General features: G+C 45.8%; 2 protein-coding genes across 9 annotated transcripts in view; one reads left to right on the forward strand and one right to left on the reverse strand.

Annotated features, from left to right (window-relative positions):
• nkain4 (sodium/potassium transporting ATPase interacting 4) overlaps positions 1-4415 on the forward strand; it is a 138327-nt gene extending 133912 nt beyond the window's left edge. Inside the window, exons 6-7 of one of the 5 annotated variants that reach the window (XM_014134736.2) lie at positions 2328-2412; positions 4181-4398. In XM_014134736.2, the coding sequence (XP_013990211.1) occupies positions 2328-2412; positions 4181-4190 (95 nt within the window). In that variant the 3' untranslated portion in view covers positions 4191-4398. Of the gene's footprint in view, positions 1-2327; positions 2417-4180 lie in introns of those variants that run through there. The other 4 variants (XM_014134740.2, XM_014134738.2, XM_014134737.2 and 1 more) reach the window with 4 other exon arrangements.
• A 4641-nt stretch (positions 4416-9056) lies between these two features.
• Positions 9057-16287, reverse strand: LOC106566594 (baculoviral IAP repeat-containing protein 7). 4 transcript variants are annotated; one of them, XM_014134751.2, is made up of 8 exons: positions 15145-16287; positions 13595-13694; positions 13398-13476; positions 13176-13221; positions 11814-12023; positions 9707-9772; positions 9411-9625; positions 9057-9304 (listed from the first exon to the last, which is right to left on the reverse strand). In XM_014134751.2, exons 1-7 carry the CDS (start codon positions 15797-15799, stop codon positions 9426-9428), a joined length of 1356 nt encoding a protein of 451 aa, XP_013990226.1. In that variant the 5' UTR covers positions 15800-16287; the 3' UTR covers positions 9057-9304; positions 9411-9425. The 4 variants fall into 4 exon arrangements, with proteins under 4 accessions (XP_013990226.1, XP_013990225.1, XP_013990221.1 ...); XM_014134750.2 differs by having other exon boundaries at positions 9411-9628; XM_014134746.2 differs by having other exon boundaries at positions 9411-9628; positions 11808-12023; positions 15145-16286.
• Between the last annotated feature and the right edge of the window lie 476 nt (positions 16288-16763).

Here is a 16763-nt window from a genome sequence, read left to right on the forward strand (position 1 = left end):
CGACTTCAGCGATGTCATTTACAAAATAGCCTCCAATACCCTACTCAATAGACTGGATGCAGTCTATCACAGTGCCATCTGTTTTGTCACCAAAGCCCCATATACTACCCACCACTGCGACCTGTACACTCTCGTTGGCTGGCCCTCGCTTCATACTCATCGCCAATCCCACTGGCTCCAGGTCATCTACAAGACCCTGCTAGGTAAAGTTCCCCCTTATCTCAGCTCACTGGTCACCATAGCAGCACCCACCTGTAGCACGCGCTCCAGCAGGTATATCTCTCTGGTCACCCCCAAAGCCAATTCCTCCTTCGGCCGCCTCTCCTTCCAGTTCTCTGCTGCCAATGACTGGAACGAACTACAAAAATCTCTAAAACTGGAAACACTTATCTCCCTCACTAGCTTTAAGCACCAGCTGTCAGAGCAGCTCACAGATTACTGCACCTGTACATAGCCCATCTGTAATTTAGCCCAAACAACTAACTCTCATCTAACTCCCCTACTGTATTTATTTATTTATTTATTTAGCTCCTTTGCACCCCATTATCTCTATTTCTACTTTGCACTTTCTTCTACTACAAATCTACCATTCCAGTGTTTTACTTGCTATATTGTATTTACTTTGCCACCATGGCCTTTTTTGCCTTTACCTCCCTTATCTCACCTCATTTGCTCACATTGTATATAGACGTATTTTTCTACTGTATTATTGACTGTAGGTTTGTTTTTACTCCATGTGTAACTCTGTGTTGTTGTATGTTGTCGAACTGCTTTGCTTTATCTTGGCCAGGTCGCAATTGTTAATGAGAACTTGTTCTCAACTTCCCTACCTCGTTAGATAAAGGTGGAAAAAAAAGAAGAAAAATGTCAGAATGACAAGCATAACACACTCTGTCCTTTCCACTCGTTTTTCCCCTCGCTCTCGCTCCCGCTCTCTCGCTCCCTCTCTGACTGTGTGCTCCGCTCTGTGCTTCTCTTTTCTGAGTAAATATACAGAGAGTTGGTCTCTTGGTCGATCACTTAGTGAAGGTCACCCTCTGTGTTTCCGCGATAAAGAGCTTATTTTGATAGCTGCCTGACTCTCGCCTCCTCCCCTTCCCTCACTGCCTCGTCCCCTACCCTCACTGCCTCGTCGCCTACGCTCACTGCCTCCTCCCCTACGCTCACTGCCTCGTCCCCTACGCTCACTGCCTCCTCCCCGACGCTCACTGCCTCGTCCCCTACGCTCACTGCCTCGTCCCCTACGCTCACTGCCTCGTCCCCTACGCTCACTGCCTCGTCCCCTACGCTCACTGCCTCGTCCCCTACGCTCACTGCCTCGTCCCCGACGCTCACTGCCTCGTCCCCTACGCTCACTGCCTCGTCCCCTACCCTCACTGCCTCGTCGCCTACGCTCACTGCCTCCTCCCCTACGCTCACTGCCTCCTCCCCTACGCTCACTGCCTCGTCCCCAACGCTCACTGCCTCCTCCCCTATGCTCACTGCCTCCTCCCCTACGCCCACTGCCTCGACCCCTACGCCCACTGCCTCGTCCCCTACGCCCACTGCCTCGACCCTACGCCCACTGCCTCGTCCCCTACGCCCACTGCCTCGTCCCCGACGCCCACTGCCTCGACCCTACGCCCACTGCCTCGTCCCCTACGCCCACTGCCTCGTCCCCTACGCCCACTGCCTCGTCCCCGACGCCCACTGCCTCGTCCCCTACGTCAACTGCCTCGTCCCCGACGCCCACTGCCTCGTCCCCGACGCCCACTGCCTCGTCCCCGACGCCCACTGCCTCGACCCTACGCCCACTGCCTCGTCCCCTCGCCACTGCCTCGTCCCCTACGCCCACTGCCTCGTCCCCGACGCCCACTGCCTCGTCCCCTACGTCCACTGCCTCGTCCCCTACGCCCACTGCCTCGTCCCCTACGCCCACTGCCTCGTCCCCTACGCCCACTGCCTCGTCCCCTACGCCCACTGCCTCGTCCCCTATGCACACTGTCTCCGATAGCACCACTAGTCAATACAAATATGGAAAGTTTGAGTATTATACAAATATTTAGCATCTTTTTGTGTACGGAACATCAGAGCTAGCTGAAATGCCACATCTCCATCTGTTTTTGGCATGCCAACACATTCTAACCTTTGACCCCCTCATACTGTAGGTGTACCTATCTGTTTTGTATTCTCTTCACTTTCATTTGTTTTCTTCAATTCATTTATTTTGTGAATCCATATTTGTCATTTGATATCATTTCATTTATATTTCTTTCTGCCCATCACTTTCTGTATGTCATGTTCTGATTTCATTTGTCATTTTTTGCATTTGATCCTTCTGTTTTCAGTTGATTTTGTTGGTGGATTTGACCCCTTCCCTCTCTACCATGTCAATGAGAAACCATCCCATCTCCTCTTAAAGCCCATGTATCTGTAAGTATGTGTGTGTGTTTGGCCTGTGTGTTTTTCTGCGGCTAGTCTTTGATAATAATTAAGATGAAACTTCTCTTCGTTAACACAGTGTTAATTGGAATAAGGCTTTAATTACTCCACTTTAATAAGCGTTTCAGCTTTTGCCTAATGAGCAAGTCATTAAAAATGACAGCAGATAGATGGCGCCATGGTGTGATGTCATAGGGTTCAAGGGCATTTTATATGGACCCAGAGAAAAGAGGACAGAACTATGGACTATGTATCAAATGGAACCCTGTTCCCTAAAATATAGTACACTACTTTTGGACAGTGATAAAGATATATGACTCTTGCAAAAAGTTGTGCAATTTATTTAACTAGGCAAGTCAGTTAAGAACAAATTCTTATTTACAATGACGGCCTACCCTGGCCAAACCCTAACCCAGACAGCGCTGGGGCAATTGTGTGCCGCTCTATGGGACTCCCAATCGCAGCTGGTTGTGATACAGACTGGAATCAAACCAGGGTCTGTAGTGATGCCTCTAGCACTGAGATGTAGTGCCTTAGACCGCTGCACCACTCGGGAGCCCAGATTTATGGGGAATAGGGTGTCATTTGGGACATATTGGTAAGTGTTAGTACTTTTTCCTTGCCAACACCTTTATTCTCCTGTCCTCTATCCCTCACTCACAAAAAGAGCAGCCATCTCCTGCTACTGTATGCCCACGTTAGGCTCCCTTTCTAGGGGGTGGGAAATTTGAGAAGTAGGCTGGTGTGTGGAAGTCTAGAGTTTGGGTTTCCTGTCTGATTCAGTTAACCATACACTCAAAGACCTGAACACACCAGCTCATGGTGTTTTCATTGAAGATTAGCCCATATCAAATGAATAAAGCTTTGCATTGTACAGGTTTATGTTATTGGGATTAAGAACATAAGAACTGTGTCATGGCAGGACATTCTTCTGTGACTCGTATAAACTTTCTTTGTGGTTCTGCTAACTCTGCTAAGGAGAATGAATAAGTCTGATTGGAGTAAACAACACTATTAAACCTGCTCTATCCTGTCTGAGGGTTTAGGGGAATATGTAGGTTGGTCCTGTGTGTGTGTGTGTGTGTGTGTGCGCGCACACGCGTATGGTTGCATGTGTGTGTGCATTTATGCACATAGAATTACCACAGATTAGAAGCTCTCTGCCTTTTAACCACCATCCCAACTTTCATTTGAATGATATATTAAATTATGCAGGAAACATCATAACAATATGTGCAGTGGTGGCAGCTAGCCTAACGGTTACGAGCAGTGGGCCGGTAACTGAAAGGTCGCTGGTTTGAATCCCTGAGCAGACCAGGTGAAAAATCTGTCTGTGGCCTTGAGCAAGGCATTTAACCCTAATTGTTCCATGGCTGATCCCTGGTCATGACCTCACCCTCAAAGGGAGTGGGATATGCAACAACAACAAAAATCTAATTTAAACATGTGAAACAGGACTAATATAAGCACCCACATAATTATAATAATAATTTCGCTACACTCGCATTAGCATCTGCTAACCATGTGTATGTCACCAATAAAATTAGATTTGAAAAAAGTGAATATATTATTAGCCTGCAGGACACCTCTCCTGACAGCTTCATCAGCTCTATTGCAAATGAGATGACAGGAATTACACTAACCTTTACCCTCCTCCACCACTAGGGGTATAGAGCCTCGATCTAAATAAATGTACCAGGTGTGTGTGTGTTTTTCACTGGCCATCCACTCACTGTCTCCTGTGTTCTATCTTCTCCAGGTCTACGTAAATAGGGCGGCAGCTGACGCCGTGATTTCCCATGGAAACAAAATGGCTGCTCTGACTGACACAACAACAGTCCCAGAATGCACTGCGGCAGGCCAGACATTCCTCTGATTCTCTACTTCTTTATTTAATCTCTTCAGTACTTCAAACATGTAAATTACTGGTGTTCTGCTTAGTAATGATTGTACTTCCCAGTTCTGTTCTGTTGTTAGTGGGGGGGATGGTGGGGATAGGATTAGGGTTGGGGGATGGGAGGGAGGGAGGGAGGGAGGGAGGGAGGGAGGGAGGGAGGGAGGGAGGGAGGGAGGGAGGGAGGGAGGGAGGGAGGGAAGGTGGGGCGGGGTAATTACTGTGTAACATGGGCCTGAACTCTTTTTGTGTACTCAAACATCAATTATTTATCTAGAACTATAAACGGCATTCAACAACCGAGACTTACAGTACCTGCTGTTAATGGCTGTATTTCTGTCCATCGTTCAGAACTAGGGATCTACAGTGTGTCTAGATCATAGCTATATATATATATATATATATATATATATATATATATATATATATATATATATACTGCTCAAAAAAATAAAGGGAACACTTAAACAACACATCCTAGATCTGAATGAAAGAAGTAATAATACTAAATACTTTTTTCTTTACATAGTTGAAAGTGCTGACAACAAAATTACACAAAAATAATCAATGGAAATCCAATGTATCAACCCATAGAGGTCTGGATTTGGAGTCACACTCAAAATTAAAGTGGAAAACCACACTACAGGCTGATCCAACTTTGATGTAATGTCCTTAAAACAAGTCAAAATGAGGCTCAGTAGTGTGTGTGGCCTCCACGTGCCTGTATGACCTCCCTACAACGCCTGGGCATGCTCCTGATGAGGTGGCGGATGGTCTCCTGAGGGATCTCCTCCCAGACCTGGACTAAAGCATCCGCCAACTCCTGGACAGTCTGTGGTGCAACGTGGCGTTGGTGGATGGAGCGAGACATGATGTCCCAGATGTGCTCAATTGGATTCAGGTCTGGGGAACGGGCGGGCCAGTCCATAGCATCAATGCCTTCCTCTTGCAGGAACTGCTGACACACTCCAGCCACATGAGGTCTAGCATTGTCTTGCATTAGGAGGAACCCAGGGCCAACCGCACCAGCATATGGTCTCACAAGGGGTCTGAGGATCTCATCTCGGTACCTAATGGCAGTCAGGCTACCTCTGGCGAGCACATGGAGGGCTGTGCGGCCCCCCAAAGAAATGCCACCCCACACCATGACTGACCCAACGCCAAACCGGTCATGCTGGAGGATGTTGCAGGCAGCAGAACGTTCTCCACGGCGTCTCCAGACTCTGTCACGTCTGTCACGTGCTCAGTGTGAACCTGCTTTCATCTGTGAAGAGCACAGGGCGCCAGTGGCGAATTTGCCAATCTTGATGTTCTCTGGCAAATGCCAAATGTCCTGCACGGTGTTGGGCTGTAAGCACAACCCCCACCTGTGGACGTCGGGCCCTCATTCCACCCTCATGGAGTCTGTTTCTGACCGTTTGAGCAGACACATGCACATTTGTGGCCTGCTGGAGGTACTTTTGCAGGGCTCTGGCAGTGCTTCTCCTGCTCCTCCTTGCACAAAGGCAGAGGTAGCGGTCCTGCTGCTGGGTTGTTGCCCTCCTATGGCCTCCTCCACGTCTCCTGATGTACTGGCCTGTCTCCTGGTAGCGCCTCCATGCTCTGGACACTACGCTGACAGACACAGCAAACCTTCTTGCCACAGCTTGCATTGATGTGCCATCCTGGATGAGCTGCACTACCTGAGCCACTTGTGTGGATTGTAGACTCCGTCTCATGCTACCACTAGAGTGAAAGCACCGCCAGCATTCAAAAGTGACCAAAACATCAGCCAGGAAGCATAGGAACTGAGAAGTGGTCTGTGGTCCCCACCTGCAGAACCACTCCTTTATTGGGGGTGTCTTGCTAATTGCCTATAATTTCCACCTGTTGTCTATTCCATTTGCACAACAGCATGTGAAATGTATTGTCAATCAGTGCTGCTTCCTAAGTGGACAGTTTGATTTCACAGAAGTGTGATTGACTTGGAGTTACATTGTGTTGTTTAAGTGTTCCCTTTATTTTTTTGAGCAGTGTATATATATATATATATATATAGCTATGACTGTGATCAATTGTAATGGTTTGTTTCATAGCATGTTTGTAGGGGTTTTGTATGATAACCATGGATATTCTGTATTATACAGTAATAACCTAGTGTATGTTTGGGTCTATGTTGGATTGGGGAACATTTATCCCACAATCCCAAAAGACATACACTTTTGTGCCCAAACTTTAAGATGGGGGCTAGTTCTTGAGTATTTGGAGCACAGAATTAGAATTCAGAATATTGGAATGGACATGAACCTTCTTATGATGGGATAAAGGTCAGCCATGTTAGTCAGGGAGTTGGTCAACCATGGTTTGCCAGTGCTGTGATACGATATTGTGTAAAATAATGAATATGAAGAATTTTAGAGGAATGATTCCATAATCTTTTTCAAATTAACTGCCAATATCCCAACATTCCGTTCAAACAATGCAGTCAATCCACAGCCATACACTTTCTGAAATCAGTTGATGATAGAACTTAGACAAGTTGTAAATGCAACAAGTACTGATATTGTATTACATAATAGCACTCTCAGCTTTACAAGAAAACCAAAAATTAGACATTTATGGTCTGTTTACATATTTTAGAGGCTATGTATTCAAAAAATTGGTTTTAAACCCGTATAAACTGTATTTATTTCTCCCTGACCAATAATGGCTACCATTTTCACCCCATTCTGTAACTTCAAAGTTTTATGACATAGGCCCTCTAGTAATTTAATAGGATCTCTAACCCCTCTAGTAATCTAATAGGATCTCTAACCCCTCTAGTAATTTAATAGGATCTCTAACCCCTCTAGTAATCTAATAGGATCTCTAACCCCTCTAGTAATTTAATAGGATCTCTAACCCCTCTAGTAATTTAATAGGATCTCTAACCCCTCTAGTAATTTAATAGGATCTCTAACCCCTCTAGTAATTTAATAGGATCTCTAACCCCTCTAGTAATTTAATAGGATCTCTAACCCCTCTAGTAATTTAATAGGATCTCTAACCCCTCTAGTAATTTAATAAGATCTCTAACCCCTCTAGTAATTTAATAGGATCTCTAACCCCTCTAGTAATTTAATAGGATCTCTATGATTTGGACTTTCTGTTGCAGATTGTGTAACTGCCTGGGTCTTTGGCTGTGTCCCTTTAGGAGTATGATGGAGTTGCCCGTAGACACTTATCTAAGCTCAGTTTTGTGTTTCATCTCTTAAGTTTTGAGAAGGGGCAACTGATCCTAGATCTGTGTGTAAGAGCACCTTCTACCTGGCCCGTCCCCTTCTGTTTTATTACTATGTACCACTACTGCCCCCTGCTGCTGAATGTGGTCATGTACACAAAAAATACTGCTGAATATGTTTGTGTTCTTCACGTGAACAAACCCCTCAGCTTTGTCATTTAGGCTTTCATGGCATATTGTTTATTGATAAGTTACAAAAAAAACAGTTAAGGATATTGTCCATTGGCCTACTGGACACTGGACCCCATAGAAAGGTCCAGGTTACTGCCCTGCATGTATGTACGTGTATATGACTTGTCTTATACTTAACATCGTTCAGAAGAACTAATGTATTCCTTTATTTCTGTAGCCTCGAAGCTCAATTGTTTTTATTTTTTGTATAATTTGTCTTATCTGCTGTGACATGAATGCAATGATTAAACATTCTTTTTTTTAATCAAAGCTTGTTTTCATTACCTAGAAAAGAGCCCTGAACACAGAACATAGGAAGATTTGAATTGGTTCGATCTCTTGTTTCCAGCAGCATCTGATCAACATGCTCTTATCCCGTATAGTATTGTGGGTTTGGAAGACAGGCTGCTCATTTGATGATATTGAAATCACAGCTCTTTCTCTCAACTGAAATGGGTTTGATAGGAATTCTATTGCAGAACGGTGGTGCAACAATAATGATAGTAAACCATGGACTGTCTCAAATGATATCCTAAAGTAGTGCACTATATAGGTAATAGGATATCATTATTTCAGGAGAGGTGTTAAAGAACATTCATATAGAGATGTGTTGTGCAGAATAGCCATTCTGTCATAGATATTGCCAGCTCTATACATTACATTTCTATCTGTAATATTGTATGTTGCACTCCAGTGAGTAAACCACAAGTTTATCAATACCAAGCCAGGCTTGTCTGTCAGTAGTTATGAACATACTGTAGGATCAGCTACAATTGAATAACTGTATCCAGGATCATTATCATAAATGAACACACACTGCACCTCATCTCTTGATAAAAAATGAATAGCTTAAAGACAACTAAAGTAATCTGATTTATGGGAACAGTTCTTCCTTTTAATGCAATACAGCCTCTCCAACAGGGAACGGAAGAGGCATACCTGGCATTAGAGTTGGTTAGGGCCTAATGTGGTGGCGTAATGGATACCACTGAAAAAGAGTCCACCTCTTTGTAGATAATTCTGTGTCTTTGTATAGGAAAGTGGGGAAAAAGCTTTTTGTATTTCTCTTCATTTTGTGTCCTCTGTAGTCCCCATCACATGTGACTCAATTATGTTATCCTATTTGTCTAAAAGTGTAAATAGAAGTTTGTTAATAAAACAATGTGTACTTTTAATCATCTGATTGTGATTTATTTGTTTTAGGGATTATTCATATTTTGTGCAAATATTCTCTGTAATCTGATGTGCAGTTGGACTGATTTAACTTGCTCTTCCAATTGATCACTGTAAACATCAATACTGACAAAACACTGGATATTGCATATCTGTTTATTGTTATATATAAATGCAACTTCTATTACAGCCAAAACGAGGCCATTTTAATTTGAGGGTATTTTGAGCAGGGCAAATCAACAGCAGAGCGGTTTTAACGTGGGTCAGATCTGGCATCCAACATCCAGGGAACATTTTCAGAACGTTCTCACAGCACCTATAGAATAATGTGGGCTGCTCCGAGGGGTTCTAGAATCTTTCTTCATTTGTCCAAGGTAAACAAAAGCCTAAAAGGGAAACAAGGAAATTGTGTATTGTTTCTCAGTGTATTAGGGATACTATAGGATAATTGTGTCATACATATATACACACATATTCACAGGGGTCTCGTACTTGAGTGTGTGGCTTTCAGGACATGAATGCTCGGACACTGCCTCTGATGGTGGCTCTGCAGATGGGGCAGTGACGGAGGCTGGCAGCACAGTCGCTACACACCACCAGGTGACCACAGGGGATGAAGACAATGGAAACCCGCTTGTCCATACACACCTTACATGTCCGCTCCTCCTGCAGCTGACGCAGGAGCTCATCAGGGGCGGGGTTGCCCTCTGCTGAAATACACACAGGAGTGTTGGCGTTTGTGTGTGTGTGTGTGTGTGTGTGTGTGAGAAATACACATGACCTCTGACCTTTTTCTCTGATGGGTGTCTGTGTCCTGATCCCTCCTGCACTGAGCCCCTGCCTCTCCACCAGCCCTGATAGGGACAGAAAACACCAACAGTAAAGGGTGAGACATGGTTACTCACGGTAACATCATCTAAACTCAGCAAAAAAATAAACGTCCCTTTTTCAGGACCCTGTTTTCAAAGATAATTCATAAAAATTCAAATAACTTCACAGATCTTCATTGTAAAGGGTTTAAACACTGTTTCCCATGCTTGTTCAATGAACCATAAACAATTAATGAACATGCACCTGTGGAACGGTCGTTAAGACACTAACAGCTTACAGACGGAAGGCAATTAAGGTCACTGTTATGAAAACTTAGGACACTAAAGAGGCCTTTCTACTGACTCTGAAAAACACCAAAAGAAAGATGCCCAGGGTCCCTGCTTATCTGCGTGAACGTGCCTTAGGCATGCTGCAAGGAGGCATGAGGACTGCAAATGTGGCCAGGGCAATAAATTGCAATGTCCATACTGTGAGATGCCTAAGACAGCGCTACAGGGAGACAGGACGGACAGCTGATCGTCCTCGCAGCGGCAGACCACGTGTAACAACACCTGCACAGGATCGGTACATCCGAACATCACACCTGTGGGACAGGTACAGGATGGCAACAACAACTGCCCGAGTTACACCAGGAATGCACAATCCCTCCATCAGTGCTCAGACTGTGCGCAATAGGCTGAGAGAGGCTGGACTGAGGGCTTGTAGGCCTGTCGTAAGGCAGGTCCTCACCAGACATCACCGGCAACAATGTCGCCTATGGGCACAAACCCACCGTCGCTGGACCAGACAGGACTGGCAAAAAGTGCTCTTCACTGACGAGTCGCGATTTTGTCTCACCAGGGGGGATGGTCGGATTCGCGTTTATCGTTGAAGGAATGAGCGTTACACCGAGGCCTGTACTCTGGAGCGGGATCGATTTGGAGGTGGATGGTCCGTCATGGTCTGGGGCGGTGTGTCACAGCATCATCGGACTGAACTTGTTATCATTGCAGGCAATCTCAATGCTGTGCGTCACAGGGAAGACATCCTCCTCCCTCATGTGGTACCCTTCCTGCAGGCTCATCATGACATGACCCTCCAGCATGACAATGACACCAGCCATACTGCTCGTTCTGTGCGGGAATGTCAGTGTTCTGCTATGGCCAGCGAAGAGCCCGGATCTCAATCCCATTGAGCATGTCTGGGACCTGTTGGATCGGAGGGTGAGGGCTAGGGCCATTCCCCCCAGAAATGTCCGGGAACTTGCAGGTGCCTTGGTGGAAGAGTGGGGTAACATCTCACAGCAAGAACTGGCAAATCTGGTGCAGTCCATGAGGAGGAGATGCACTGCAGTACTTAATGCAGCTGGTGGCCACACCTGATACTGACTGTTACTTTTGATTTTTGACCCCCGTCCCTCTGCTGTTCAGGGACACATTATTCCATTTCTGTTAGTCACATGTCTGTGGAACTTGTTCAGTTTATGTCTCAGTTGTTGATTGTTGTTATGTTCAAACAAATATTTACACATAAGTAAACGCAGTTGACAGTGAGAGGACACTTCTTTTTTTGCTGAGTTTATTTACATCTTTAACAAGAGTCTCCATTTGTTGTTTCTCAGTGTCAATCCAGTCATTTCACATGAACAAGAATATCAAAGGGTTGTGTTAAAATATGAACGTGGTCAACATCAGAGTTAAAGATACCAGCGTTGGTCCAGCAGGATATTTTTAGGACTCCCCCAGGGGTCAAAGTGTAATTAGAGCCCTGTAGGTTGTAAGTTCAAGTTAAGGCATGTACCTCCTCTCTGTGAGCCCTTAGCCTTTACCCAGCCCATAACAATCCGCTGGTCCCTACCTCCAAACAAGTATCTATGGGTAGAGGCAGTGGGTTCTTTCAGACAAGGCAAATGTTTAGGGATTGACCCGTGAGCTGTACCCAGGCACGTGCTGCTACTGTACTATCACCCTGGTAGTGGATGAAGTGAATCCCCTCCCCTTGCAGTGTTAAGTGCTTTGAACATCACAAAAGCTCTATGTAAATCCAAGCCATTATCATTAATATAATCACCATCCTTACCCTGACCTCTGCTCTGCGGCCTCCTGGTCCGGTCCTCCTCCTCAGCTGCCAGTATGTCAGTGACCAGGCCAGACACGGAGGTGTAGTGCTGGCCGTTCAGCAGGTACTTGGTCTGGACCAGACTCTCCACCAGGCCAGCCTCAAACCCCATCTGGAGCACGGTCTGGACCACAGGAGACAACATGGCCGAGGGCACGCCCAGACCACCCACCACATCTGACAGATGGGAGGACAGGGAGGGACGGGGAGAGAGAAAAAACAAAACAGGTATTAGGTGGGAAGTTGGGAAAGAGACAGTTATATAGAGTTTCACTGAAAACCAACAGCACTGCATTTTTTATTCAGCGTTACCAAGACGATGTGTCTCTCGAGATATGCAAAACCAATTACTTTTTTTCCTCTCCTGTATTCAGTACAACTAAAAAAATATGAATAGCAGATTCAGCAACAGTATGTGATGCTATTGTGCTAGCATTCGATCATGTATTAAACGGCACAGTAGAGAGAGCAGTACCCCAGGGTGTGGGAGTGGAGAGAGCAGTATCCCAGGGTGTGGGAGTGGAGAGAGCAGTACCCCAGGGTGTGGGAGTGGAGAGAGCAGTACCCCAGGGTGTGGGAGTGGAGAGAGCAGTACCCCAGGGTGTGGGAGTGGAGAGAGCAGTACCCCAGGGTGTGGGAGTGGAGAGAGCAGAACCCCAGGGTGAGCAGTACCCCAGGGTGTGGGAGTGGAGAGAGCAGTACCCCAGGGTGTGGGAGTGGAGAGAGCAGTACCCCAGGGTGTGGGAGTGGAGAGAGCAGTATCCCAGGGTGTGGGAGTGGAGCGAGCAATATCCCAGGGTGTGGGAGTGGAGAGAGCAGTACCCCAGGGTGTGGGAGTGGAGAGAGCAGTATCCCAGGGTGTGGGAGTGGAGCGAGCAGTATCCCAGGGTGTGGGAGTGGAGAGAGCAGTACCCCAGGGTGTGGGAGTGGAGAGAGTAGGCAACCAAGAGCCCCGCATCACCTCTCTGACACATATTCAACCACAGAAACAAATGGAGTTCTGATAGATACAGAGAAAAGCACCACTGAGGGATACATCTGTTTCTCTGACTGTCCTCTAAAACAGCTGAAACGTACAGTATTTGTAATTCTCTCGCTACACACATACACACGTTTAAGTGCCCACTTATGAAATACATCCTCTTAGTCTGTATCCAGGGGAAAGCAGCATATTGGTTTCCAAGGAAATCCATATTTATTGTGTTTGTTCAGCACAGGTTAACACATGGGGCGGATCACCCAGTGATGTCATTTAGGGAGGCGGGGGTCAAGAGAATGAAGTGGATGTAATATAACTTTCAATGTTTTCATTTGTACCCTGGGACTCACCATTTTCTGAGTTGATTTCTCTGGACACCGGAGTCTGTGATACACCCTGGAAAACAAATCAACACTGGGGATCTATTCTGTGAGTTCTCGAACACACTGTAGTGACCACAACAGTTATGTTGGCACATTACTAATATACAAATGATCCTGGCTTTTGGTATGACCGTGGAGGACAGTGAAGCACAACAGTGAGGGATGAATGTTAGGGATTAAGGTACTTACCACAGTCTCTATGTGGAAGTGAGTATCCTGTATGTTGCTGACGTAGGCCCGCCCTCTCGTCTGGATCAGGAAGTCACATCTGAGGAATGAAAGAGAAAGTTGTAACATATTGACACAGCAGAACCGTGGACACAGGGTCAAAGGCATTACAGATTGCATTTTGACAGTTTGTGTGTGTTGGTGCTGTTGTGTGTTACCGTGGGAACCACTTGGCATGCTCCTGCCAGGGGTCATCTCCAGGTTCCCAGTTCCTCAGCCCTCCATCACAGTAGAAACATTTCACGTTGTCACCGTGTCCTAGGAGGAGGGACATAATATTTTGTCTATCATAGCACTTCTAACAAAGACTTTACATGGAGATTAGACACACTAAAAAACACACACATGCATACAGTACACACAGACAGCAAGCAGCGTGTGTTTGCTGTCCGTGTACACACACACACACACACAGGCGGATTTAGGTATAGGCGACAATGGCAGCCGCCCAGGGCGGCATCTTGCTGGGGACAGCACGGGGCGCCCGCACCAAAAAAATTGGAATGGTGACATTTGCACGATCGGTTTTCTATCGCTCATTTGCATGTCACGTCAATGATATCATGTCACCGTGTGGGACTGTGGGTCAAATAGCCTTGTCGGAGGGGGGGCCTTGATTCTAGTTTGTGAGCTAGGAAAGCTACTACCTGGGAAGGTCTCCCACTCAGAAGTACGAGATGGGGAGGGGGTCGGGGGAAGATTGACCTCAGGTCTCACCCACAGGAAGCCCGAGGTATGGGGAGAATCTATCAAATAGCGCACCTCTAACTTTGTATATTACTAATACAATTAGTAAAATCAGTCACACTACAAAATAAACCACAATTCATTCATAATACTGTGAATATATAGTTTCACAGACATATTGTTGTATTTTTTCTGGTTTGTGTGAAATGGTTAAGAATAATATAAAACCAGTCTGCACACCACCAAGGTGAATTGGTTTAGTCTTGACTCTTGGTTGGCAGTGTTGGGGGATGGGTAGTGTATTGCTGCTCAGTGCCAAATCAACACAAATTTGTTTCTATTTGTCATTTCTTTTTGATATTTATGAGTCTTATTTTTGTATATATTTTTAGAGTTTAAAATGTTAAGATTATTTATTTGTATTGTTCCAAATGTCTGAATAAAAATTACACTTAGTGCAGAATGGTGCTTTTTTTTGGCGGGGGCGCTGAAGAGAGCCATACGAGCTAGAACGCCACTGCACACACAATGACACAAATGATCACATTAATACACACAGGCAGACACCCCAACATTCCTGCTGTGAGAATGTGGATTGTGTTATGGCATTTCCAAAACTGAATTTCAAACAAAGGAAAAGTTGTTTCTCATTCGCTCTCATAGTCGTTTTATGTTCCAAGATTTAATGAACACAACAGTCTAACCATAACAGTGATGTTTTCTTTTACGCAGTCCGAGTCCTGTCCAGCTTTTTCTGTCTACAAACACATGACTCAGCGTGGCTATTGTCCCATGAAGTCACACACAAAGACTGGAACCTACTATTTCTGAATATCCAATTGCCCATTTCTAATTGCCAAGGCGTGAGTAATTTTGTCCAATAGCTTCACTAAACATGGGAACTAAAAGAAAGAAGCAAGTTATAAAATGTTCCCAACAGAATTTAGAAAAGTGGAAATACACAACACACACTGATGTCACAATAGGATTTCTCTCACCATCAACAAATACTATTGCGCACCTGTGTAGAAGAATCCTGCCCTCGACAGAACATCGGGCTGGACCGCTGCACCGGTGGGCCAGTTGTGGAAGGTGGTGAGACGGGATTCCTCTGACTCCATCTCGGGGTAAACAGCCTGCCCGGCCTCCCCCTGGTTGTCCACAGTCATCCTCTGCAGCTGGCTCAACAGCTGACCGTCCACGGAGTCAGAAGGGGACCCGGGAACGACATACAGTGGGATATTCCCAACGGCTCTACCCATTACCAAACTACAAGTGGGGAAGTGTCTATTGTGTTCGACGATCGGACTATCCCCATGGACCCAATGCCTCAGGATCCCTCCACAACAGAAGCACTTGACCTTATCATCGGGCCCCAGAAAAAAGAAGCCCGCTCTGGCTAGGTTGGTCGCGGTGACCGGTGCATCGCCCGGCCAGTTTTCAAAAGTTCGAAGCCTCTCCTCCTCGCCTCGCATCTGGGGCATCTCCAGAATATACATCATCTCGCTCCTGTCATCCATCATGATGGGGGTTGTGGTCTCTTCTTTTTCCTTCGGTCCTGTGGCAGTCATCCCTTTTCCGTTCCATAGTGGACTGTGCAGGTGGGAGCGCAGAGCGCGCAGTGCTGGACATATATTCCCTGCAGCTGTAAGCACGGCTTGCGCAGTAGCCCACATCAGGCAGCGTTCCAGAACTCGCTCACTAGATGCCAGAAGGCAGTCCCATGCGGTCAAAACATAGAGATAGATAGAGGAACCATCTTTATATCTGTGCCATTATAGTATCTGTGACAGCATAGGTAGCGCCATTGAGGCTACAACCCATAGGAATCCCCACCCAGTTGACTAGTTTGACCACTTTAATATTTCGGAAGCCGTCTATGGCGCTGCCCATGCTATATTGGCCTTTTGGTCATTCTCTTTTCCAGACTGTTTGACAGGGGTAGCCTATCACCAAGAGAAGAAGAGTGCGTTACTGAGATGTGTCCAACCAGGAATCCACCAAGTTAAATTTGCTAAACCTACACATTAAATAATGTATATTTATTGCTGCAGATTTTGCACAATGATCGCGACTGTAACCAGTCTCACAATGTACACTGAACAAAAATATAAATGCAACATGTAAAGTGTTAGTCCAATGTTTCATGAGCTGAAATAAAAGATCCCAGAAATGTTCTACATGCACAAAAAGCATATTTCTGCACAAATTGTTTTGCACAAATTTGTTTACGTCCCTGTTAGTGAGCATTTATACTTTGCCAAGACAATCCACCTGACAGGTGTGGCATATCAAGAAGCTTATTAAACAGCATGATCATTACACAGGTGCACCTTGTGCAGGGGACAATAAAAGGCCACTCTAAAATGTGCAGTTTGTCACACAACACAAGGCCACAGATGTCTCAAGTTGAGGGAGCGTGCAATTGTCCACCAGAGCTGTTCATTTGTCTACCATAAGCGGCCTCCAACGTCATTTTAGAGAATTTGGCGGTAGGTCCAACCAGCCTCACAACAGCAGACCACTTGTAACCACGCCTGCCCAGGACCTCCACATCCGTCTTCTTCACCTGCGGGATTGACTGAGACCATCCACCCAGACAGCTGATGAAACTGTGGTTTTGCACAACCAAAGAATTGC

This window comes from Salmo salar, chromosome ssa13 (assembly GCF_905237065.1).
Source record: "Salmo salar chromosome ssa13, Ssal_v3.1, whole genome shotgun sequence".
NCBI lineage: Eukaryota > Metazoa > Chordata > Actinopteri > Salmoniformes > Salmonidae > Salmo > Salmo salar.

Excerpts from the sequence above, each read along its gene's own strand:
- LOC106566594 (XM_014134746.2), bottom strand. The coding sequence starts at position 15,799 with ATGTGGGCTACTGCGCAAGCCGTGCTTACAGCTGCAGGGAATATATGT. Across the intron at positions 13,695-15,144 it reads GGCAGGATTCTTCTACACAG|GACACGGTGACAACGTGAAA; the intron begins GTGCGCAATAGT and ends CCCTCCTCCTAG. Across the intron at positions 9,629-9,706 it reads GACACCCATCAGAGAAAAAG|CAGAGGGCAACCCCGCCCCT; the intron begins GTCAGAGGTCAT and ends TGTGTATTTCAG.